The 24,710-nt window shown below is 44.0% G+C and overlaps 2 protein-coding genes across 4 annotated transcripts in view; one reads left to right on the forward strand and one right to left on the reverse strand.

Moving 5' to 3' along the window:
* The window catches only part of MAML3 (mastermind like transcriptional coactivator 3), a 459,954-nt gene that overhangs the window by 431,431 nt on the left and 3,813 nt on the right, over positions 1-24,710 (forward strand). The window contains exons 3-4 of one of the 2 annotated variants that reach the window (XM_002745341.7): positions 14,843-15,088; positions 19,641-19,725. In XM_002745341.7, coding sequence (XP_002745387.3) covers positions 14,843-15,088; positions 19,641-19,725 — 331 coding nt within the window. The remainder of the gene's footprint in view (positions 1-14,842; positions 15,089-19,640; positions 19,726-24,710) is intronic. The other variant, XM_008992687.5, reaches the window with a different exon arrangement.
* MGST2 (microsomal glutathione S-transferase 2) overlaps positions 13,106-24,710 on the reverse strand; it is a 65,833-nt gene continuing 54,228 nt past the window's right edge. For both annotated transcript variants that reach the window (XM_035292922.3, XM_035292920.3), the window contains exon 6: positions 13,106-15,221. In XM_035292922.3, coding sequence (XP_035148813.1) covers positions 15,187-15,221 — 35 coding nt within the window. In that variant the 3' untranslated portion in view covers positions 13,106-15,186. The remainder of the gene's footprint in view (positions 15,222-24,710) is intronic.

Here is a 24,710-nt window from a genome sequence, read left to right on the forward strand (position 1 = left end):
TGTTCTACTCCCTGTCAAAAACCAGGTGGTATGTTTAAAATCCTGTATACTAAATTCACATTTAAATAAATTTAGTTTTTTAAAAATAAGGGAGACAAGAAAAACTAGCATTATTTTTACCTGATTTTAAAGCAGGGATCACTATATCTCTGCCAGAGTTCTGGTAGCCATGTGGGCTGGGCAGAACACAATAAAAGAGACCAGAAATGGAGGCGGGGGAGGAAGTGGGACCCCAGACTGGAAAGTGACCCCAGATATTTGCACATGAGAATTCTTATTCTTGCAGGATATTCTTGCCTGGCAGGTGCATTTGGCTTTTTTCAGTTCCCACAGTCCAGTGCCAATTCTCAGCCAGCTTCCCCTCACCTCCTGATGGGATTACCCCTATGGCTGCCTCCCAACCCTTCCTACCCACTTTTCTCCTCCTGATCCAGCCCCATTCTAATCTCTGCTTTACCTGGCACCAGTTTAATCTCCTTAAAGTAATGCATTTAGCGTTTATTCCCTTTAAGAACCTGCTGTGGCTCCTGATGTCTGGGGGTCGAGTCAGCTGGCTCTGCCTGCACGCAGACCTGTCCGTGGCCCGTCCCATCCTGTGAAGCTTTCCTCTCACACATCCCAGCCAACACCCCAGCGATGAGTGGCCACCTCCCTCCTTGTAGGTGGCCGCTCTCATTCTTTCCTTTCTTCCTTCTCTTCTTACTCAAATGCAAATCTACACTTCTGTCAATGCTGTCAGTCAAGTCCCCCTTAGCTGTGAAGCTCTTCCCAAGTGGAACCAGAGAAATGTCAGGGCGAGTAAAAGACTTGGAGATTACCTGGCTGGCTTCCTCATTTCATAGAGGATACTGAAGCTTAGAAATGTTCAGTGACTTGCCCCAGGTCAGACACTGCCTAGAACTCCTGTGCCCTGTGTCCCCATTTGGGCCTCTTTTTTGCCGTGCCACAACTCTGCCCATAGGGTCTGGTCAGCCTAGCTCTATGGAAATCTAATGGAAACAGAACACACGCCACCTGGTTTCCCTCTTGGCCAGCTGGAGTCATCCTCGAGCTTTTCCGTGAAGTGCACTTTGTCTCTGCACTTGGATTTGGGTCTTTCTCCAGGACAGGGCCATGCCTGCACTGCTCTGAGAGTCCCACCACAGCCCTTGCCATTGCACTGGGCTGCTGGGCCTGTGCAGACTCCTTGAGCAATAGAAGTTTTTCAGAAAGTGGGATGTGTGTTCAGATTGAAAAGGACCAGGCACAGTGGCTCACATCTGTAATCCCGGCACTTTGGGAGGCTGAGGTGGGCAGATCACGAGGTCAGGAGTTCAAGGCCAGCCTAGCCAACATGGTGAAACCCCATCTCTAATAAAAATACAAAAATTGGACGGACACAGTGGCAGGCACCTGTGATCCCCGCTACTCAGGAGACTGAGGCAGGAGAATCACTTGAGCCCAGGGAGCAGAGGTTGCAGTAAGCCAAGATCGTGCCACTCCAGCCCTGGGCAACAGAGTGAATCTCCATCTCAAAAACAAAAAAAAAAAAGTGGGATGGGTGTTCAAACTGAAAAGAAAACTTTAACAGCAAAATATACACACCACACATAGTGTTCTAGTGCTCAGACTTCAAAGGGGAGGTATACTTGTTTTCTGGGCAATATTTGCATTTTAGCCTTTAAGTGACTTACTCCACATAAAATCCAAAGCAAAGCTATAACCGCAACCCACACTCCTGGAGGGTGGTATATCATATTAAGCAAGTTGGTTGTTTGCTTATTTGCTTTGTTTGTTTTTGTTTGAGTGTTCTCTAAGAAACATCAACTCTAAGGTCTGGAAGCTGAAACTGAAAACGCCACTAAGGATACGCAATGCCGCACAGCTTGAAGGGCAGGATCTGGGGCTTTATGTTCTCAAACCAGATCCCTGAACCTCTATGAGGTCAGCCACCTTGGCAATCAATTTAACTGACCTAGTCAGCCTTCCTTACTGAGCCTCTTAGCAGAGGTGAATCAGAGTATTCCAGACCTCTCTAGTTCCTTCCCAGGGTGTTTGTATATCTGACTGCAGGATACATTTGGGCCATGACTCCAAGAGACCTCTGAGAGCTACTGTGAGTAACTGGGACCCTACTACAGCAGTGACAGTTTCCTCAGTGACAATCACTGTGGCAGGACCCTGAGGCCATGGGGATGGCCCCTCCACATGTGAGCTCTCAGCATCCTGTACATGAATGTTCACTCCTTGGGGACTTACTTTTATTTATTAATGGGAACTCAGGGACCCCATCTTTCCTTCAAAATTCTCTATGACTACAACAAAGAAAAAAGGAATCAAGATTGGCCTTGTCAACCTTTTTTATATGCTCTAAATATGATTAGGAGGTAGTGTCCTCCAGGCCTTGTATAGAAAGTTACCATCAGTACAAATTATCCCCCAAGAACCAGGGAAAATAAAGAGGGGAGTCTCACGCTGGCTGGCTTTTCCTGTGTATTGTATCCTTGGGATCTGAGACAGATTTCAAGTTCACTGTCCAGGTTTGTCATCCCCACTCACCCGTCCTCTACTCCTCAGCAAGTTTACAGTCGAATATATTTAGTCTCAGCTTCCAGAAACAGTTCAGTTGACTGGAAAAGGACTTAGTAATTGCTGATTGAGAAATTGTGTATTCTTAAAATGGGGGTAAGGATAAAGGGAAACAGAAATACAAAGGGGAGAGTAATTAGTTGAGCCAAAGTAGAAGAAACTGTGTCTATTAGAGAAATGGTCCAAAGGGAAGGAAGACCAGAAACAGGATCCCTAGTGTCCAGTGTCCAGGAAGCTTTCTCAGGTTGACAAGCCTCCTGAACAGCAGGTTAGATCTCCCTGTCCTGCTCCAACATTAAGCAGCCTGCCCCTCCTGTTCTGATGTTGACCTCCTACAAGCAGTCACCTTGGAGAGCAGTGGTAGTGGTTGCAACATGCTGACTTGAGGTGGAGATGTTTATATGTGAATCATGGTTATGCTGTCAAGGAGCCCGCCTGGATCTGGGAAGCAGAGCAAAGGTATGAAGTCAACTAGCTAGAGGAGAAATTAGCCCAAAAAACTTTTGGGGAAAGATGAGAGGGTGGTAGTGGGCATTTGAGGGGATCTCATGATAAGGAGGTCAGACTTGGCTTCAGTTTCTGGTGGAAAGAAATTAGGAAACTAGCAATACATCCCAGATGTTGAAGCGAAAATATTTATTCTTTTAGAAGGGATAAGTGACAAAAAAAATTTGGTGCATAACCCCCATCTTAGAAGGCCTCTGTTGTTATAGTCAAAAGGGTGGATTTATTCCTCACTAAAAATTTCCCATCAATTTCACCTTTATTCTAGGGTCTCGTTTCATATTTAGCTACCAACTTAATTTTTATCCTAAGCAAAAATGGTTATGTGTGAACAGGGATATTTTCCTTCACACAGCTGAAGAACTGATCTAACCATTAAGAACAAACAAAATCCAAGCTGAAAACATAGGTCCCACCTGAAGTTTCTTATTTTCTCATTATTAATAGTGATGACAATGAGAGCAAACCTTTACAAGCACCTACGATAAGCCAAGCAGCCAAGCACTGCTGGATCGTGCTACCTAAGAAGAGCTCTGATTTAAATGCCTGAAAAGTTTAAGATATAGAGAGAGGATGATTTCTCACTGTTTCCAGCTTCTTTTATCCAGGTTACTGTGTGTATGTGTGCTGTGGAGTCAAGGGCTGTGTTAAACCTCTTTGAGTTCTATATTCTTTCTAAACTTATTTTTATGCCTGTGTGTCTCCAAGTCTTCTCAAGATTAAGAAAATACCTAGGCCACTTCTATTTTTTGGAGTGCCCAGGTGTATTTACAAAATGAAGAAATGACAATAGGGCTTTTAAAAAAATGCAATGTTTTTATTTTATAAAATATAGCATAGTGCAATTATACTGTGCACGAGATAAACACAGGACATATAAAGAATGTTAATTGATAATGGACTTAGAGCAGCCTGATCTAATAACAGAGCACAATTTTTCTTTGAGACAGGGTCTTACTCTCACCCAGGCTGGAGTGCAGTGGCACAGTCACAGCTCCCTGCAGCCTCAACCTCCCAGGCTCAAGTGATCCTCCCACCTCAGCCTCCTGAATAGCTGGGACTGTAGGTGCACACTGCCATGGCCAGCTAATTTTTTTATTTTTAGTAGAGATGAGGTTTTGCTGTTGCCCAGGCTGTTCCTGAACTGAACTCAAGTCCTCCCACCTCAGCCTTCCAAAGTGCTGGGATTACAGGTGTGAACCACCATGCCTAGCTTAGGACACAATTTAAACCTATAAAATAGATGCTATCTTTCAGTCCTCTCAGGGTTTCTCAGAGACTGTATGTGTAAAACCTTGTTTGAAGAACATGTCTAAAAATCTAAGCTCAAGGGTCTTGTGGATGCAAGGCCCATGGTCAGATGGTCTTATGCCCTGATACCCACAGGCCCTCACAGACCAGGTATGAGCCCCTCTCCCAGACTTGCTTCCTCTAAGAAGCTGGTCCTCAGCCACAATCTTTAAATAAGGAGCAGCATCGATCCCAAATTTCTAAGTATTTCTGTTTTTCTTTCTGTTTCCTTATGTTTCTCCCTGCTCTAAGTCCTCAAACCCCACCACCACAGCTGGGTAGGCTTCCACTCATAGGAACGAGGGGCAAGGGTGGAGGAAAGTGAAGCCCTCCTCTCAGAGCCTCAGCATCACATGGACAAACCTGGTTTCCCACAGAGAGGTTCAGCAGAGCAGGCTGACATGGGCCCTGCCTCTCACAGTCTCTGGAAGGAAGGAAGAACATGAGGACAAGAGAACAGCAGCTTCTGGAATTGGCTTTTCTCAGGCAGTCAGCACTGATCTCTCCTCAGCCCCGCTCCCAAGGCTGTGGCAGTTCTGGAGATGATGGCGGAAGTGCCCTTGCCTTCCCTCCACAGCATGCCCTGAGCACTCAGCTTCCCTTCCCTTCTTCCTGTCTTGTAGCGATTGCAGCAGAGAGCTCCATTTGGCAGCGTGGTGGTGCTCTTGTCTATTAATGGAAACATTGGCCTGTCTCCCAGTATAACACAAGATAGGTCTATGCATCAGTTATGCAATCTTTGCTCTGATGACTTCATCAGAAAGGGTGGGTACAAAAAGAGGGAAAGGCTCGGGGGAAACAGTAGCTCAGGAGGGAAAAAAAAGTCTCCCAGCAGCTGAAGACAGCTGGGACTGCTTCCCCTCCCTATTTCTAAATCAAGGAAAGAAAGGTAGCAAACATATGAGTAAAAAAACCTAATGGAGCAGCTGACAAACCACTTTCAGTCCATGTGTCCTGACAGCGGCCACTTGCATGCCAGTAGAGGCTGTGCTCGCCTCTGTGGGGCAGGCTTCCCAGCCCTGGTGGCTGAGGTTTTCTTACAGCTTCGAAGAGAAGACAGTTTGTGGAGGCAATGGCAATTTTCACCCACCTCTCGAGTTCTTGAACTCCAAAGTTCTGGCTGGTTCTGGCCATGCACTGTGGCTTCAAACCTAAGATGGAGAAAAGCCACAGCCAGATGGGTGGTGCCGCCGAGAGCAGCCTTGTCCAGGTGGACCAAAGAACTCTTGGAAGATGTACCCTTCCCCTGGGACTTGGGAGCTCTTTGTGGAAGCAGTGGAAAGCTGACCTAGTTGCCGAACCTGTATCCAAGGCCAGTTGTTCAAGCCACGTACAGGTTTTGAAAGGGGACCTGCCAATTACGCATGTCTATTACACCCTCTAGAGCATAAGGTGGGCGCAGGGAGAAATAGTCCAGGTCCCAGAGACAGCCTGGGCCCCTCTTGAACTCTACATTTCATTCCATATCAGTTTAGCCTCCTTATTCTTAACAAGCTTTTAAAAATAATATTAAAAGTAATATATATTCATAACAGAAAATATAAAAAGCATAAAAATAAAACCCTTATAATTCTTGTCTAACAAGACTATCCGGTAGCTAGTGCTTTAAAAACGGTTTCTGTTGTTGAGTTTTAACACCAGAGGACATAAACAAAGCAAAAGGAAACTGTTTTCCTCCTCTGCCTTTCTTAACTATATATGGTAAGCTTTTTTTCTATGTGATTAGATAGTCTAAGGAGGCATGATTTTTATTGGCTGCCTAGTATTCATGGTATGGATGTACCATAATTTATTCAATCAAGCTTCTATTGTTGTACACCAATGAACTTTTAACCAATTTAGAATTGCTTTCATGGTGGAATTAATCACAAGAAAGGGATCAAAAGGACTCTATAATTTACATCAAAGGCAGACGAAAAGCATAACTCTCAAAGTTGTGTTTCCATTGCAGGGACCTATGGTAACTATGTTCAAAGCATTGATAAGGACAAATGGTGTTTTTGTTGCTTTTATCCCCCCAAAAAATGGCCTTGAAAGGCTGACTTTCCTGTGGCTGGTGGCACTCTCACATTTGCACTGGACTACCAACTTTAACCCTTTCTTTAACATTCAGCAGAGGGTCAGCTCAGGAGCTCGGAGCAGCAGTCCATTAAAAGGCCATCATTTTGTCCTCTCCAGTTATACCTGATAATTGGTTTAGGCTAGAATTCATCATAGCCAATTAGTCAGTTGAGTTCAGGAAATCTTTATTTAGTTGCAGCTGTGGCCATAGCTCTGTGCTAGATACTCCAAAGACTCATAGTCTTGGTCCCGAAGGAACTAAAAGCCTTGCCAGGAAGGATGCCATAAGGATATCATCCTGCCAGGAAATTATAACTCGGAAGCGTTTGTAAAGTTAGAACTTTCTACCTCTCCCATGTTACTTAGTTAAGAATCAGTAGGGTGTGTACAATTGTGCATATATCATGATCATAAGCATAAAAATATGTTATTGCATATGGGAAAAAATTAGGAGGAACTATAAAAACACATCAAAATATTAACAGTGGTTATCTTTGAGTCTTAAAAATGAATGCTAGCTTTTTTCTTTATACTTTTTTTCTATCTATACTTTTCTGCATTGTTTTTCAAATGTTCCCAAGCAATTGGGAAGCAGATGAAGGAATCAGCAAAATGTATATTTGTAAAATAATTCCCTAGCAATTAGGCAGTTAGCTCCTAAAATAATGGGGACCAAGGCCTTTTTTTTTTTTTTTTTTTTTTTTTTTGAGACAGAGTGTCACTGTATCACGCCCAGGGAGGAGTGCAGTGGCGTAATCTCAACTCACTGCAACCTTCACCTCCCAGGCTCAAGCAATTCTCCTGCCTCAGCCTCCTGAGTAGCTGGGACTACTGGTGCATGCCGCCAAGCCCAGCTAATTTTTGTATTTTAGTAGAGATTAGGTTTCACCATGTTAGCCAGGCTGGTTTTAATCTCCTGACCTCAGGTGATCCACCCACCTTGGCCTCCCAAAGTGCTGGGATTACAGGCGTGAGCCACCATGCCTGGCCTGACTATGACAAGCCTTGGTCTCCATTGTTTGAGGAGCTAAAGCCATTTAGCTGAAACCTTGCCATTTCCCTCACCTTGAAGGATGCTCTGCATGATCAAGAGGTTTCGGCAGTAAGAGTAAGAACCACAAGCTGTTTGTTATGTGGTCAGGGTGTACCAGTCACTGGGCCCATGGTGGAGCTGAGTTTCTACCCAGGCCTGTGGGGTTCCCCCAATCTACCCTGTTCCTTTCTAGAAGCTGAACAAAGAGCTTTGCTGAACCCATTTAGCAGCCTTCGCACTGGGCCCTAAGTTTCTGTTGTTTCAGTGATAAGCCTCCTAACTTGGTGAACTCTCCCTCAAACTCAATCATCTTGGGACACAACCATCACACATCAGAAAACAAACCTTTCAATCCAATCTTCAATAATCTGCTGAGACAGAGGAGTTTAGATGGAATGGGCCCTTTTGGAGCTCTGCTATAAGTTAATTATAAACACCTCTCCAAACCCACATTAAAAATTGCTCTGGAAAAAGAAAGTTTGTAAAAGAAAACCAAATCTCTGCCCTGACAGCAGATCAACTTCAAAGAAAATTCTAAGGTGTTATTTCATTTTCTTTCTTCCTTCCACTTATGGTTGAATGATCTAATCTTATGCCCTTTCTTTAAATGTCGAAGTTGATACCACAGAGGCATCCCAATTTTGGGTATGAGGCAACATATACAAAACAAAAAAAGATGCATATTTTGGTGCTCTTTCAGTTGCATCCTTTGATCCCAAGGGTCTCTACCTTTTTATTCTATGTCCATTCCTCTCACCACCCCCTTCCCATTTCTTTTTACTCCAGCATCCTCCTGGGTGGTCTGCTCAATTTAGACCAGATGCATGTTATGGTCAGTGGAAAAGTCAGAATCCCAGAGACGCCACCACCAGCTGTGGGACATCACACAAGTTCCTTAACGTCTCAGAAATTCGGGTTTTAAAAAAATATCAACAAAATGAGTTAAATATGGAGGTGAAAGACCCTAGGAGAGTATTTTGCAATGAGTAGGTGTCCCATAAATGTTACATTCTTCATATTTGAAGAACCCTTTCTATCAAAGGAAACTTTCCTCCAATCATAGCTTTTCATAGTTCACCTTATTACACCAGGGACTTGTAAGTTTAGCGATGTGTGATGCTGTCTTAGCAGCACATTATAATGAGTTGCATTATAATGAGTCGAATTATAGGGGACTCACTCCTTCCTCAGTCGTGGGTGCTCCTCAGCCTCCACAGCACAGTTGCAACTGAAGTAGCCTTTCCTGGAAGAATTGGCTCCTTCAGCCAATTCTTATAGAATTCTTGGGTTTGTATTGCAAACATCACTGGCCTAAGCAACCCTCCGAAAATTTTGAGAATTTTGTCCCAAGGCAGGAAACTTTGCAACAGAAACCTAAGCAACTCAGCACCCTGGCTTGCTTTTGAAAGTGCAGCTTTGCAATTTAATCAGGGCACAGGATTATTTGCCCCAATGATTCTCTATGGGACATCGTAATCACCTGGAGAGCTTGTTAAACCATCCCCAGAAGTTCTAATTCAGGAGGCCTAGAGGGGGAGCCTGGGAATTTGCATTTCTAACAAGCTCCCAGGTGGGAACTAATGCATTTGATCCTGGAACCACACTTTGAGAACCTCTAATTTAGTTCTTCGTTCAACTGGGGAGGTTTTAGAGTCTTCTTAGCTATTTCTTTTCTATGGCACTTCATTAACTATGTCACCTTCAAAATTTCCATTGTCAAGGAGTCTTATGAGTATGGTTTTCATTTCAGGGGGTGGGGACTGAGAGAGAGAGGTCATATGGCTTGCCTGCACCTCGGGCAGTCACAGCCAGGCGCCTCCGTCTAGCCATCGTGGGTGTTAGATTCATCCTGAGCTGCTCAATGACGTAAAACTGCTGCGCTCTTTGGCCCAGCAAGGTCATGTTAGCTTTCACCTCTGATACATACATCCGTCTTCTCAAACTTACTAATAAAACTTTCAACAGTATCTTTGCAGTGGAAAGCCTCTGGATTCTGGTGAGAGGTTGGACGTAGAAATCTTTTGATATATAAAATTTAATCGAAATCCCACTTGGGCTAAAGATTCATTCCTTAAAAAATTTTTTTACTTGACTCAGTTCAGTGTGTGTGTGTGTGTGTGTGTGTGTGTGTGTGTGTAGCATAGGTTTTCTAGGACATTCCTTTTGTTTATGCATTGCTTTATTTTTACTCTTTCCTGCCACGAAATATCCTCATCTCTGTCCCCGTGTCCTCCCCAGCCACTAACACGCACGGTATGGCGAGACCTGGGAAATGCGCCCTCGGGAGCACACCACAGCCTCGCCGGCTCCTGAGCGGCGCGCACCGGCCAAGGACCTCCAGAGCCCTTAGCGGGTCTCCCGAGCGCCCCCGCGCCGCCCCTGCCCGCGCCTGGGACCGCCTCGTGGGCTTCTTTGTTAGGGCCGCCTGCGCCGAGAGGCGGTCTCGGGCCTGCCGGCGGCGCACAGGCCCCATTCCTGACTTCTTAGCCGGAGTCCCCTAAGTACTTGTAAGCACATAGGCTCGAGTCGAGAGGCCAAATTAGGCCCCAGGGGACTTTTTCAATAAAATCCTAAATTTCATTTAGGCCGTTCGTAGGCCAAGCAGTTGCAAGGACTCTGAGCCGAAGAAGCCGCGCCGGGCCTACCCGAGGCTCGCTCCTTCCCTCCCCGCGCCGGCTTTGTGCAGCTGGGCTCCTGGAAACCAGGTCCCTCCCGGGCTGTCAGCCCTGGGGTCTGGTGTCCGCCACCCTCCCGCCCCTCTGTGGTCGCCACTGCCCCCGGACCCCACTCCCAGCCCTTCCGTTTCCTTCCACGTCCCCTTCCCGTGTCCTCCCCCGCCTGAGTTCTCCCTCCCCTCTGGCTGGAAGAAAAGTCGGTAATAAGAAACCAGTTCAGTGTCAGTCGGAGGAGGGGGGAGATAATCCCAGAGATACACCGCAATGGAGAGAGAACTCATTTTGTGTAAAGAGGGCCTCGAGTCACCAGGGAATTCCTGGATTGTCTCAGGCTGTCGTGTGTGATGTCCATCACGCCGTGCGAACACCATCTGCTCGGTATTATGCTCTCAGTTGCCAGGCTACCTGCTGTACGCAGTAACACTTGACTGCCTGGCTCCACGTTCGCAGCGCTCGCCCAGACGCGCTGGGCGGGGGCCGCGGAGGGGCGGGCGGGAGCCCTGATTAAGCCATCTGCGAGGGGAGGGGCGCGGGCGCGGCGGCGGCCGGGCGCGAGGCCGGGCTGACACCACCATCTGCTGGGGCGCTGGGAGAACGGCAGCTGCTCCGCGTTCCCCCGGCGAGGGACGCCTGGAAAAGGCTGAAAAGCCCTGGGCGTCCTCGAGCCCGTGATTCACGGGGTCCCCGTCACCCCAGCCTCCTCGCCACCGGCCGTCTTTTGTGATTCCCTGCTCTTTGGTTCGCTGCCAACAACGCCGGCCCCTCTCACCCAAACACTATGCATGTTCTTGAAAACACTTCAGAGAAATTAAAGCTTCCCTACGCACAGATTTATAAATAAACAGCTGGCTGTTCTTGGGAGATATTTTTACCATAGCTGTTTTTTGAAGTCGAAAACTGCCTGTTTGGGGGAGGTAAGGGTGCTCTTAACACCTCCTACCTCACTCTAGCCTTTAGAAAATTGCTAAGATCTTTTCCCTGGAAGAGAAGATATGTAAAGTAGGTTCCTTGGTTTTTATTTCTTTCTCCTTCCTTTATTTTACGGAAGAGTGAGAGGGTTAGGCGAGTAATGAAGATCTATGTAGCCAGTTGGATTTTTGAGGGGGAGAAACTGTATTAAGATTCTTAGGAGAAGCAAGGGAGGTCGTTGGGCAAGGAGTGGATTGGAGAACAAGCCAGTAATTACAACTAAAAATACTGCATCATTTGGCTTCAAGGCATTACATTCCACATGAGGAAAGCTCAGCCTGGTTTTCTCTAATTGCACAACACAGTGTGTGTCTTTCTTAGAAATGAGCAGTGGCTTGAAATCCTGAAATCTGACAGAAGATTTCTCATTAAGCCCTCTTAGACTGGAGGTTAAAGGAAGCCATGTAATAGGAAACAGTGGCCTCGGCCAGCTTAATGTATAAGGCAAGTCACTGAGTACATCTTCACACTTTGGAATATACATCAGAATCTGGGGCTGTAGGTGTGTCTCACCCACCGTTGAATGTGGCAGAGCTTGTTGGGAAAGTACTAAAGATGTTTCGTAGGGAGGGCAGTCCTTTAAGAATGCACCTAGTGCTGGGAGCAGTGGCTGCTGCCTGTCATCCCAACATTTTGGGAGGCCAAGGCAGGAGGACTGTTTGAAGCCAGGAGTTTAAGACCAGCCTGGGCAACATAGTAAGACCACCATCTCTACAATGAATTTAAAAATTAGCAGGGCATGGTGGCATTCATCTGTAGTCTCACTTACTCAGGAGGCTGAGGCAGGAAGATTGGTTGAGCCCAGGGGCTGGAGGTTGCAGTGAGCTGTGATCATACCACTGAACTCCAGACTGAGCAATGGAGTGAAACCCTGTCTCTAAAAAAAAATTAATAGAATAATACATACAGCCCTTCCTGCCTGTAGGTCTTCAGTGAGAACCCTAAGGCTAAACCTCTGGAAGGGAATTATTTGGGGAAACATATAATCGTGGGAAGTAATAACATGACTATCCTTTTGGGAGGGTTGTTTTTTTTTTTCACACTGTGCTTTTGAAGTTCTTTTTTTTTTTTTTTTTTTGGCCCAGGATGACAGGGGCAAAAAGTGATTTGATGTATTATCGTCACCCCATTTGCCTCTCCCTTTCTTTTCCCAGTGGAGGGGAGGCTGGGAAAGCAACACTTCTTCACTCCTTACCACTTCTAGGCACACTCCCCAGCTGTGCCGGCTGGTCGCACAGGACAAGCATATCTCAAAGTGCACAAAGATAAACAGGGCCCTCCCAGACCAGCCCTCTCAAAAAAATCAAGCTGAAGAAAATTTTATCTTCCCTTGGGCTTCATTTTCTTTCCAACTCTCTCCTCCTTATCAAAACTGAAAAGTATCAAATATACTGAGATAGAAAAAACAAACTGCATATCTGCATTTTTGCTGATTGGCTGTTTATATGTCAGTGTGAATTCATTTGTTAAAGTGTAAAGTCAATCAGCCATTTGTCCCTAAAGGTGGCAAGAAACAGATTTATTTCACTGGAAGGAAGGGCTTGGAAAATAGGTGGCAAATATTTGGGGGGAAAGGGAAGACCCTGAAATATCTAGACCCCTGCAAGGGTTAGTCCTGAAGTAAACTTTTTGGTAGCACGAAGGTTCCTGGCATTGTTTAGTATAAGATCTTTTTATTAACATCAAAAATATTTCCTAGCTATGTTTGTGTATGTATAGAGAAAATACACTAAGACAAAACGTTTTATTAATTTCAGCTACAGCATTTATGTATAAAAAATAGAATGCAGTACACTTATGAGAGACACACTGTATAGGTATACAGGCTGTTCTTAGGTGCACACTTAACACCATGAAGACACTGCCTGGGAGAGGCCTGAGCTAGTAGGAAGAGTACTGACTTGAGAATTAAAATTAGCATTCTACTTACTCATGTCACCAAATACCACCTGTACCCTGATAACTTATGGAAAATTTTTTTTAAAAAGCAAAGAAAAGCAATCTGTTTTTTGGTGTTTTTTGTTTTTTTTTTTTTAATTGCATTCCAGTTCTGCTAGTTCTGAGTCTACCATTCACAAATTGTGCGACCTGGGCTACTGCACAAACAAACCAGAGCGTCTTGGGTGATGGGTTGTTGGGTAAGAGGAGTAGCAGTTTGGTTTGGTTTTTGTTTGTTTTGCTTTTTTGTTTTGTTTGGAGGGAAGAAGAGCAACTGAAGATCCAGTTGAGGTCAGTCATACTAGAGAGGGAAGTCGGAATGGTTCTACACACCACAGAAGGAAGGGAGGAACACAGCCCAGGCTGTAGGGAATCAAATCCAGGACTGTCTCTCTCAGAGAGACAGAGAGAAACTTCACCTATTTGCTTTGAGAAAAAACTGCCAGCATGTTTAGCAGTATCTGCGTTGGAAAGGCAATAAAGTAAAAAGAAGAAAAATATTGAAATCCAGATGGAGTCTCGCTCTGTTGCCCAGGATGGAGTGCAGCGGCGTGATCTCAGCTCACCGCAATCTCCGCCTCCCAGTTTCAAGCAATTCTCTCAGCCTCCCAAAGTGCTGGGATTACAGGCATGAGCCACCACCCCCGGCTGGATTTAAAAATTGTTTAATGATAGAGTTATTCGCATTTGCTTCTTACTATTTAAGGTCTCATAGTAATGCTTCCCAAAATGACTGTGAATGTCCTTATATGTGTGCCCGTTTAATCTGTATCAACTCCTCTATGTTCACATTAATTACTTGAAACTTAAATGAGGAGGAATTTCTGCAGAATGTTCAGACAGTACTTGCCACTGCTAGGTAGGCTTCAGAGAACAAATAGGAAAGGAGGTGGCTAGAAACTGAATCTTTGGGCCACATGCCGTTTCTTCCCATTCGCTGTTTTTCCCTAATAGTCTACCCTGTCCAGCTCAGAGCACACACTTCGCCTCTGAGCACATTCTTCACGTAGTCACCTGGGCAGTGTGGAATTCGGTCTTTACTTAATTTACTTGGCCTCCTCTTCCCTAAGGACTAGTCCTTAGAAGTTGCCATCATTTGACTGGCTGACATATAATTATAGAATCAAGAGACCCAATCCAACACCCCACATTTAAATTATCCCAGACAGAGGAGACTCCATTCTATTTTTAAAGATATTAGGAGATTACATAGCTTTGGTCAGTGTAAAACATTCCCAGTTCTCCCCATCAGCAACTCTGGCCAGCAGGATTTTTCTTTTTGACATATATCAAAGCTCTCAAATGTTGCAACTTATTAGAATTCCATCAAATATCAGACCTGTTGATTAACAAATTCCTGCAGTTTTCTGTAAATGCCCCTCCTACTTTCAAAGAAGATGTCTATTTTTGGCCAAGTAGACATAAGAAATAAGGATTAACAGGTGAGGTCAGGATGTCTCAGACTTTAGGTGAGCTCAGCCTGAGGGCTCATTTCCTTTCCTTGGAGGAACACAGGATGTTAGTTGAAAATCCAGTCCATATGCAATAGTCAGTCCCATCTGAAACACACTGAACTTGGCCTTCGATTTCCCAGAGCCATGCTATCTTACTATCCATGTGGCCTCTCTAATTCTACTCAGGTAAGGTCGGTTGGAGGCTACTTTTATGGAAATGCAATGTTTGTCACTCACGACCCCTCCTGTCCATAAGCCGGGATTCCTGCCCTTTTCCCAGGGGTCTCCCTTCAAATGGCAGTGAGTCTCCATGGGGAATCCCTGAATCTGTCCCTCTCTTGTCCTCCCAGGAGCAGCATCCAGTTGGACTTCCCCGAACCACAGGCCCCATGCAGTCCTCTGTGCCCCCAGGCTCAGGTGGCATGGTCTCAGGAGCCGGTCCCGCAGGCCCCAGCTTCCTGGGCAGCCAGCCCCAAGCAGCGATCATGAAGCAGATGCTCATTGATCAGCGGGCCCAGTTGATGGAGCAGCAGAAGCAACAGTTCCTGCGGGAGCAAAGGCAGCAGCAGCAGCAGCAGCAGATTTTGGCGGAACAGGTAACATGCCCTTCGGCGTGATTCATTCATTCAGCAAGCACTTATTCAGCACCTGCTGGCTGTGAGGAAGTCACAGTTCACATCCTTCGTCAAGATGCTCATAGTCTAGCATTTCCTGGGGTCACAGGAGAACCTGAAGAATTTAGACATTTCAATTAGTTAGGCTTTTTCCTGTAATTAATTAATTTGTTCTTAAAAGACAGGCTTCCGCCAGCAGTTTGAAGGCCTGTGTGCCAGAGACATTTCTTAGATTCAAGCCTGACTCCTTTTCTTCTGATTTCTGGTACAGGGTCAGTGTAATCAGCACATGGCTGGGGCTGTTTCACATGCTCCATAAGCCCTAATATTTCTAGCATGAAGAAAAAAATAATAATTCAGAGAACTCTGTTTCTTAGAGGAATTACAGGAGAAGGGCTTGAGGAGAATTCTATAGAATGGGTCATGAACAATGGATTGGGAACAATAGCAGAACAATAAGGCCTGCAGAACTACCTGGAAGCCTGAACTCTGGGTCACAGACAGGGTGCAAACCTAAGAAAATTCCCCACAGCTTTTGAAACACCTCAGGAAATCCGTGAGTTAAAGGAAAGCCTAACACAAATACAGCTTTACCTTAGGCATCTTTGTCCATCCTTGCCCTATAATTCCTCAGCTTTGAGAGAAAGCCTTCCCTGCAGACTGCTCCTGTAGGTTTTAATTTGTTTTGTTTTTAGAGATGCCCATACCTGACTTAGCATTATCCCAGAGAAAGGCCTGAGGCCGTCCACGAGAGAGCCCCAGTTGGCTTCTGTGGGGGTCTGCACAGGGAATCTCGTACAGCAGGCTCTTTCTTACAGGAGGTGTGAGGTTGTCATATAAAACTGAAGGCCCAACATAGGTCTGCCTCGCAGTCATCCTTCTAAAATGTTTCTGAGAGGGTCAGAATTTTGTAAATTTTTTCTTAAAGAAATAGAGACAGGGTCTCACTATGTTGACCTGGCTGGTCTCAAACTCCTGGCCTCAAGCAAACCTCCCCTCTCAGCCTCCCAATATGCTAGGATTACAGGCATGATCTACCACACCCCACCAGAATTTTGCAAATTTACCAAGCATCCACCACTGCATATATACAAGATCCTATTTAGGACACAGGCCCATTTAGGTTCCTACTAACCAAGAACAGCAGTTCAAAATAATACCAGGCATTCCCCAAAGAAAAAAATTGTACTGCTGAGCACAGTTCACTTATGTTCCCTTTTTATTTTTTTGCTTTTGTTCCTGAACAGCTGTGTAATTATCTCCCTTTTTACCAAGGTCAGTCAGCCTCCTGGCAGCTATTGTACAAACAAACCTCTATCCCTCTCACCTACATAAGGTGTGCGACAAGGAGCTATGCTAATCTCTCTCAGGCAGTGATAAATGGAGCTGCCGAGGGCAGCTGGGCTCTGTAAATCCTCTCCTCAGCCAATCCCAGGAAATCTCAGGTGTACCTGATGTTTTGAGTGATGGCTTTTGATATGTGTGTTGTGGCCAAAGACACAAAGAGGGTCCAGGGCAAGCCGGCAGAGCTCAGCTGTGCAGCCCAGGGGTGTTCCCACATGGCGAAGCCAGCTCGACCCTGGGGAGCACGGTGCATGGGAAGAGTGTGAGAAGAGACACATCAAGACGATGCTCCCAGACAAGGAGGTGAGAGGTCAGGGAAGACCCCCTCAAGATCCAGGGCACAGAAAGAGTGGGAGTGCCTTGGGAAAGACAAGGGAAATGGGAAGCTGCAACCTGCAGATAATTCCACGGCAACTGTGTGTACTAAAACATGGTGAGGGATGAGGCGAGAATCACTTTTCTCAGGGTCAGGATTAGTCCATTCTTTTGCTTTTGATGTGATTTTAGAAAAATCACTGAACCTCCCTCTTCATCTGCCAAATTAGATTTTAATAATTTCCCAGCCTTCCTCATGTGGCTGCTTTAAGGATGACATAAGATCATGTGTGTAAAATATTTTGGAAGCTATATGTGCTGCACACATGTATGTGGGGGCCTATCATATGGCCCTGGTGTCAGGGAATGTCAGGTGGGAGCTGCAGCCACATGGCCCAGCCAGGTCAATGAAGCATCTTCCCTGCACCCGGGGAGGTTGCAGATTTAGTGCAGGTTGTCTGAGTGCAGGTCTACAAGGAGTAAGTGCTCAACTTTTTTTTTTTTTTAAGACAGAGTCTCACTCTGTCACCCAGGCTGGAGTGTAGTGGTGTGATCTCGGCCCACTGCAACCTCTGCCTCACAAGTTCAAGCGATCCTCCCACCTCAGTGTACAGAGTAGCTGGGACCACAGGCAAACACCACCACACCTGGCTAAGTTTTGTATTTTTAGTAAAGATGGGGTTTCACCATGTTAGGCAGGCTGGTCTCGAACTCCTGGACTCAAGCAATCTGCCCGCCTCAGCCTTCCAAAGGGGTGAGGTTGCAGGTGTAAGCCACTGCACCCAGCCAGCTCTCAACTTTTTGCGTGAGAGTGAAATTGCCAAATAGACACCAGTCTTGGTTGCTGCAGCATTGAAAGTGTCCTCACACTTTGGATTTTGGAAATAGATTTTGGGTTTCCTGAAAGGTAATGTCAGAGAAAACAGAAGGATGTAGGATCTTGCTTATTTTGGGGAGCTTTAAAATGATTCTCAGTAGACTTGGAAATCAGAGCAGAACAGGTTGAAAGTAGGTATGAATTCATATTTAATGCCTATTCTCAAAAAGTGCAAATCACATCACCTCTCATCCATTCACAAAGGTTAGACAGAACTTAAAAACGTTCTAGATCATGAAGTCCCATCATTTTACAAATGAGGAACTGAGGTTATGTGAGGAACCTGAGCTTATGTGATTTATGTGAGATCACAGAGCTACAGAGAGACAGAGCCAGGACAGAACTGGGAACTCCTGATTTCTGACTCCAGGATGCACCCTCAGTCTCCCAAAGGCTGCAGGGGGCTCATCCCTAGTCATAAGTGGGACAGTTAAGTTCTTATATAATATGGAAGTTTGACTGGGAGAAGCTGTTCAATGCTCAGCTAACTCTCAATAATGCCCTTATATTGCTGCCTAAAGATTTGCATGGTTTCTTGTCTATACTTTAATGGTTTACACAATCAATTAATTTCAACAGTTTTCTGCAGAACGTTATGGTAGGCACCACAGATGGGGTCAACAAGTCAGAGGCTGTTGTTTTCTTTGGTTGCCAGAACGCTGGCTGGCCTTGTAGAGAACAAAAAAGAAAAGAAAATTATAGAGCAGCCCAGGAACAAACACAAGAGAAAAATGGAAATAAACACATGCCTTAAGAGGTGGTCAGTGTGTGTTATTTTTATAATGAACACTCTAAAGAATGGGGACCTTGGTATATGTTCTTTATAGCTCTTGCAGATGAAAGGTACTTAATGAATATTCAGCGGCTGCAGGGAGCAGGTTAAACAACATACTGAAGGTCACTCAAGCTACTTGACGGCAGACCTAGGACTAAAACCTCTTTCTCTGCTCCTTCTACATCACTCTTATTTTCTTTCCCTTTGCACATACAGCCTGATAATAATAGCCTTCCCAGTATATTGCAAACAACACTAGCAGTGCAGCATCCCCGTGAGTGAAAGAAGAAAGACTAAAACACAGGCCTCCTGGCTCGCTGGTATATGTGGAATCCCACATGGTTTCCTCAAAGCAGTAAATGCTGAATAGTTTACTTGTAGAGATGTATTTTATAGGCAGTTTGGCTTCATGGGAATAAGATGAGCCTTTTCTGTATAACCCCTGAGGATCTCATCTTCTTATGCCCAAAACATCCATTTAGGTCATTAAAAAGCAGTTGCTTGTCCCTTTGAGCTCAGTCCCTACAGTGCTAAGGAAAGATGCAGGCTGGTGTTAAGCAGTCCACGACAAAACCCTTACCCTCAGCACATATTCCTCATGACCCAGCAAGTCCACACATCAGAAATATATGCAGATGTTCACCCAAAGGCATGTTCAGGAATGTTCATAGCAGTCACCTTTGAAACACAACAACTAGAAACACCTAAAGTGACATCACTAGTAGAATGGGTAAATCAAGTATGGTATATTCATATGAGGGAATGCTATCCAACAGTGAGAATGACCAAGCCACAAGTATTCACATACATGGATAAATCTCACAAATACAGTGGTGAATGCAAGAAGCCAGACACAACAGCAGCATTGTATGACTCTTTCTCTGCAAAGTACAAAAGCAGACGTAACTACCGTATGTTGTTAAAAGTTCGGACATTGATGCCCATGGTTCAAGGGAGGGTGATGACTGGAAGGGCCATGAGGGGCTCCTGGCTGTGTTCTGTTTTTTGATATGGGGGCTGGTGCCCTCAATGTGTTTGTTTTGTGAAAACCTACCTGATTCTATCCTTAGGCTTTGTGCACTTGCCTGTATGCATATTATTCTTTAACACAAAGTTTCCTTTTGGGGAAAACCCTGTCTTCCTCAGAACTGCTAGGATATCAAATTGTGTGCTCATCCCCATCTCACCTCACCTCCCCACCCCTCTGTGTTCTGTTGTTCTAGCAGTTGCAGCAATCACATCTACCCCGGCAGCACCTCCAGCAACAGCGGAATCCATACCCAGTGCAGCAGGTCAATCAGTTTCAAGGTGAGGCCAGTGCAACCTCTCTCATTTTATACCTTCTGGTTGTGAAGAGCAAGTGAATGTGTAGCCAGTGGCATTGCCGTACATACTGTATTTGTGTCCAGGAAATACTTAAAATATTTAACTAGTGGTAGGTTAAGAGTACTAACCAATCAGATTGGATTCCTAGAGGCCTCCTGTTGTGCCAGGCATTCACCTTTTGGTCACTGAGTCACAGAGAGGTTCTAGGAGGCCCAGAGAAGGGTCAGGGTAGCTGTGGGAGTTGGGATGAACAGCTGGTCTTCACCAAAGGTACACAGTATTTCAATAGTTTTACAACCAGTAAGGATATTCTGGTGCCTGTCGGCTCAGTATCAGTTGTGTTTACGTTTAGATCATCATCTTAGTGACTACAGTGGCAAAAATCTTGTGCCACATCTTTTTTGGTTATCCCAGTAGGTCACCTGACCAAAGCCCTTACCTGTAAATCTGAAGTGGAAGAATCTGGTTTACAACAACCACTAGTCTCTGCTGAATATAGAAGACAAATAGGGCCTGAGGCTGAACTGATCCTGCAGTCATTTGTGGGAATCCCAAATCATGACCCAGCAGTGGGTGCACTCTATGTCAGTGTTGGCACTCCTTTATAAATGCAGAAGGCCCACTCAAATATCAAACCCTTCCATATCCAGTAGAGAACCCTTGGCCAGGCACAGTGGCTCACGCCTATAATCCCAGCACTTTGGGAAGCCGAGGTGGGCCGATCACTTGAGGCCAGGAGTTCAAGACCAGCCTGGCCAACATAGCAAAACCCCGCCTCTATTAAAAATGCAAAAAATTAGCCAGGAATGGTGGTGCATACCTATAATCCCAGCTACTCAGGGAGGCTGAGGCACAAGAACTGCTTGAACCTGAGAGGCAGAGGTTGCAGTGAGCCGAGATCGCACCACTGTACTCCAGCCTGGGTGACAGAGCAAGACTCTATCACCAAAAAAAAAAAAAAAAAAAAAAAGAGAGAGAGAGAGAAAGAGAGAGCCCTTGAGGGTCTTATATGGAATTAAGAAATAGCCTGAGGAGCCTTCCTAATCCTATCCACAGGAGTTTTCAGGGGGCTGCAGGGGCCACCTAGCACCAGAAATCCTAATCCCATCCTCTGCCCGTTTTGTGGGATCAATGTGTCCTAACTTCTCAAAAGTTACCTATTCCGTTAAGAATCTGTAAAAGTCTATGAAGTTTCTTGCACAGAAATATATAATATGTAAATATATACAAACTTTCACATAATTTCACAAGTATCCCTGAACTTTATTAATAGACTGGGTGAAAAATTTCTGATCTAAGGTAGCATTTTTTCAGTCTTCAGATCACAACACACAAGGGTATTGAAAACAACTTAATGGGTCACAGCCAACATTTTAAAAATTAAATACAACAGAAATTACCAGTGCATATGAGAAAATTTCTTTCTGTTTTAAACCCACATGTATATATTCTGGGTCATGAACTGTGAGTTGTGGTTTACTGTCTGAAAGCCACTGATATTTGCTGACAGATCACACTGAAGATCACCTTTGAAAATACTGGGGCTTGAGTAGCTACCACTCCCTTCCACCTCTGGGATGCTTATATCACATTACATCCCATTTGGCCTTGACACAGGGAAGGACAAAAGGACTGAGTTATCCACAGGTGTTCTGTGCACTAAATCAGTGCCAGTAGTTTTTGAAGACTTCTGTTTCTCATTTTGTCATGGGTAGGGAAGAGTGGGGACTAGTCATCATTATATATAGCTGTTGTTGTTTCAGATACAAAGCCCTCCTTTATATGTGTAGTTCTGAAACTTTAGCCTGCATTGAAAGCATCACAGAGTGTGGTAAAACACACACAGTGTTTCCAATTCAGTAGATCTGGAGCGGGGCCTGAGAATCTGCATTTCTTACACGTTCCCAAGAGTCACTGATTTTGCTAGCTAGGGAACCACACTTGAGAGCTGCTGCATTATATTATGAACTAATTAAAAACATAAAAGCTGATGAATCCAGCATAATGTCCCTTGAGTTTTCCAGGTTCATAACTCACGCATTATTTGTGAGGGAAAAGGAACCCACTGCAATTTAATAATTCCCCTGTGTAAAAGAACATAGACACATATTTATATGAGCTATTCCGAATGTTTTGGGTCCAATTAAAAAGTTCTATTCCTTGAACTTTTCTAAAACCCAAACCAGAGGTAATCAACCTAGAAATTTAGTTACACTAGAAATTTAGTTATAGCCAGTGTGATATTTGGGATTCTTGAACTAACTGGTTCGAGATATGTAATAATTTTTTTTTGCTATCTTCAATATTTTCATGTATTTGCCAACACCCTAGATATCATGATTTTATGGATCTGGGAAACAGCAAACTGATAACTAAGAATCATTGTTCTTGAAGAGAAGTTTTGTTAGGTATAACTTGTATGAGAACCTATCTCATACTCTCACCATTATACATTTCAAAGGCCTTAATGACTATCTTTCCCTCATTAGGTTCTGGATCTCTGGGAAATATTACATGTCTATGGGGAAATGCTTATTTTTTTCCTAAATACAGGCTTATTGTGAGTGAAAATAGGACATACACTCTTTTAGGAAAAAGTTGGACACTATCATCTCTATTTGAATATACAAGATTTTCTTAGACATTGTGATGTTAACCAGCAGACAAGAAAATTAGACTACAGTGTCTCACAATCATGTCTGTTTTAGACTAAAAGAAGAGAAAGTTGCTTAACATATGTAATAATCAGGTAAAGACAAGTTAATTCCTTGGACACATCTGAATTTTTTTCCTTTGTATATTTAAAATCACTGAAGGCATAAAACTAGATTAATAAAAGGTTTTTTATTTCTCTTAGGTGAAAATAATGTGCTAATTGCTGATTTTAAAATGCCTTTTTAAAAACAAGAATTATAGCCGGGTGCATTGGCTCACGCCTGTGATCCCAGCACTTTGGGAGGCCAAGGTTGGCGGATCTTGAGGTCAGGAGACCAGCCTGGCCAAGATGGTGACACCCCAGCTCTCCAAAAAATACAAAAATTAGCTTGGCGTGGTAGTGGGTGCCTATAATCTCAGCTACTTGGGAGGCTGAGGCAGAGAATTGCTTGAACTCAGGAGGCAGAGGTTGCAGTGAGCCAAGATCTCGCCACTGCACTCCAGCCTGGGCAACAAAGCGAGACTGTCTCAAAAGAAAAAAAAAGAAAGAAACAATTACATCAAGATAGTGCAGTCATTTACACTAAATAAAAATAAAGGTTGGCTTGAATTAATGTGTAACTGCCTATTAAAGGGCAAGGGCATTGTAACATTTCTGCCCTCTAAAGAAAGGAAACTATTTATCATTCACAACATTAATCCAGACAGTATCCAGTCCTTTAACATATCCATTATAAATATACGCCCCCAAACTGCCAAATTATGGATGTCCTTTCATCTATTTCTAGCAGCCCATCAGATTGTTTATATAATTTGGGTCTATCCAATAAATCTCTGAGTCAGCAATATTTTTCTCTTAAATTTTTTTTGTAAACAACTCAATAACCCATTTCACCACAGTTGATCTTATTGGCCATGCAGTCAATAAAAATTTAGTCATTAAGGTCACAAAACTTCATGACAAATTACAAGTTGCAGTATATACTACCTTCCAGTGTTTCACTAGGAACTTTCGATTATTCAAAAAATCACTTAGGTATAATGAAGCTTAAAACAAAATATGAAAACATTTCTAGTGATTTCCCCCAGATCTTTCAGGTTTCCTGATAGAAACCATTTCATTTTTCAATGACCCATGATATTGATTTCAAGCCACAAAAACTTGAGATATAATCAAAATTCCTGTAATTTTCTTTCTTAAAGAAAGGAAGAAAATATGGAGACATATTTGCAGCCCAGAAATCAATAACTCTATCAGGAAGACAAAAACATGCTTCAGTTATCTGCCAGGGTGCCAGGTTTAACAAGGGTAGACTATTCTCATCTGGTTTCTCATCACAGTTCCAGGTGGGATCAAATTTGTTTGGAATATTGACTGGCTCCCATGCTGCATCTTCTTTTAATGTCCAGGAAAAAAACATTTTTCTTTTTCTCATAGACTCAGTCATTAGCAGGGACATAGAAAAATCCATTTTTGTGTACCTCCTGGCCCTTTGCAACATTGACTGGTGTTCTACCAGTGACATTTCCATTCTCTTGACTGTTAGGAAATTTCCTGGGAACATGTAAAGGACTCGCTCAAATACCTAATTAAGGTTGAATGACTTCATGTGGACACTGGCCACCTTTTAAATGGCGTTATTAAAACTGTGTTAGCAATTTGCCGAAATAGTCGTTGCCGATTTGAAGGAATGGACTTCACCATAGAAATGCATAAAGTTCAGGAGGCTGAGACAGGAGAATTGCTTGAACTCAGGAGATGGGGGAAAAAAAATGCATAAAGCTCATTGGCCAAGTCACATGTAGCAGGATGATCTCTTTTTCTAGCTCAGGAAGCTGGCCAGTTTGCAATGACATGTTATGATTCAGAGAATCTGGAGCATGTTGAAATCTACAGAGTGGATCCAAAAAAATGTCCTATCGTCAAAATAGCTGCTTAGCAGAAGCAGTGGCCTTTAACCTCTCAAATCCTACTCAAGTCTTAAGGAAAATTAGTCTAATGGTCTTCATTGATAGTATTCTCTACCAAACCATGTTCCACTTAATGACTAGAAAATGCAAAGTGATCAGCCATTTCTTTCTAATTTAGCCCCAGAGGTGAATTATCTCTCACCTCCAAAGAAAATAATATCTTACTTGGTTGAGGATGATATTGTATCTATAAGAGTGAGAAATAATTTGCTTCTGGAGTATAAACAAGAATAGCATCAGGATCCGTTAAGTGGAAAAGTCAGCTACAAAAACATATGTACAGTATGATCCCAATTTTTGTGGGTGTCTATTTAAAATAATAGGAATGATCATCTCTGGAT

The sequence above is a fragment of the Callithrix jacchus genome, chromosome 3, assembly GCF_049354715.1.
Source record: "Callithrix jacchus isolate 240 chromosome 3, calJac240_pri, whole genome shotgun sequence".
Lineage (NCBI taxonomy): Eukaryota > Metazoa > Chordata > Mammalia > Primates > Cebidae > Callithrix > Callithrix jacchus.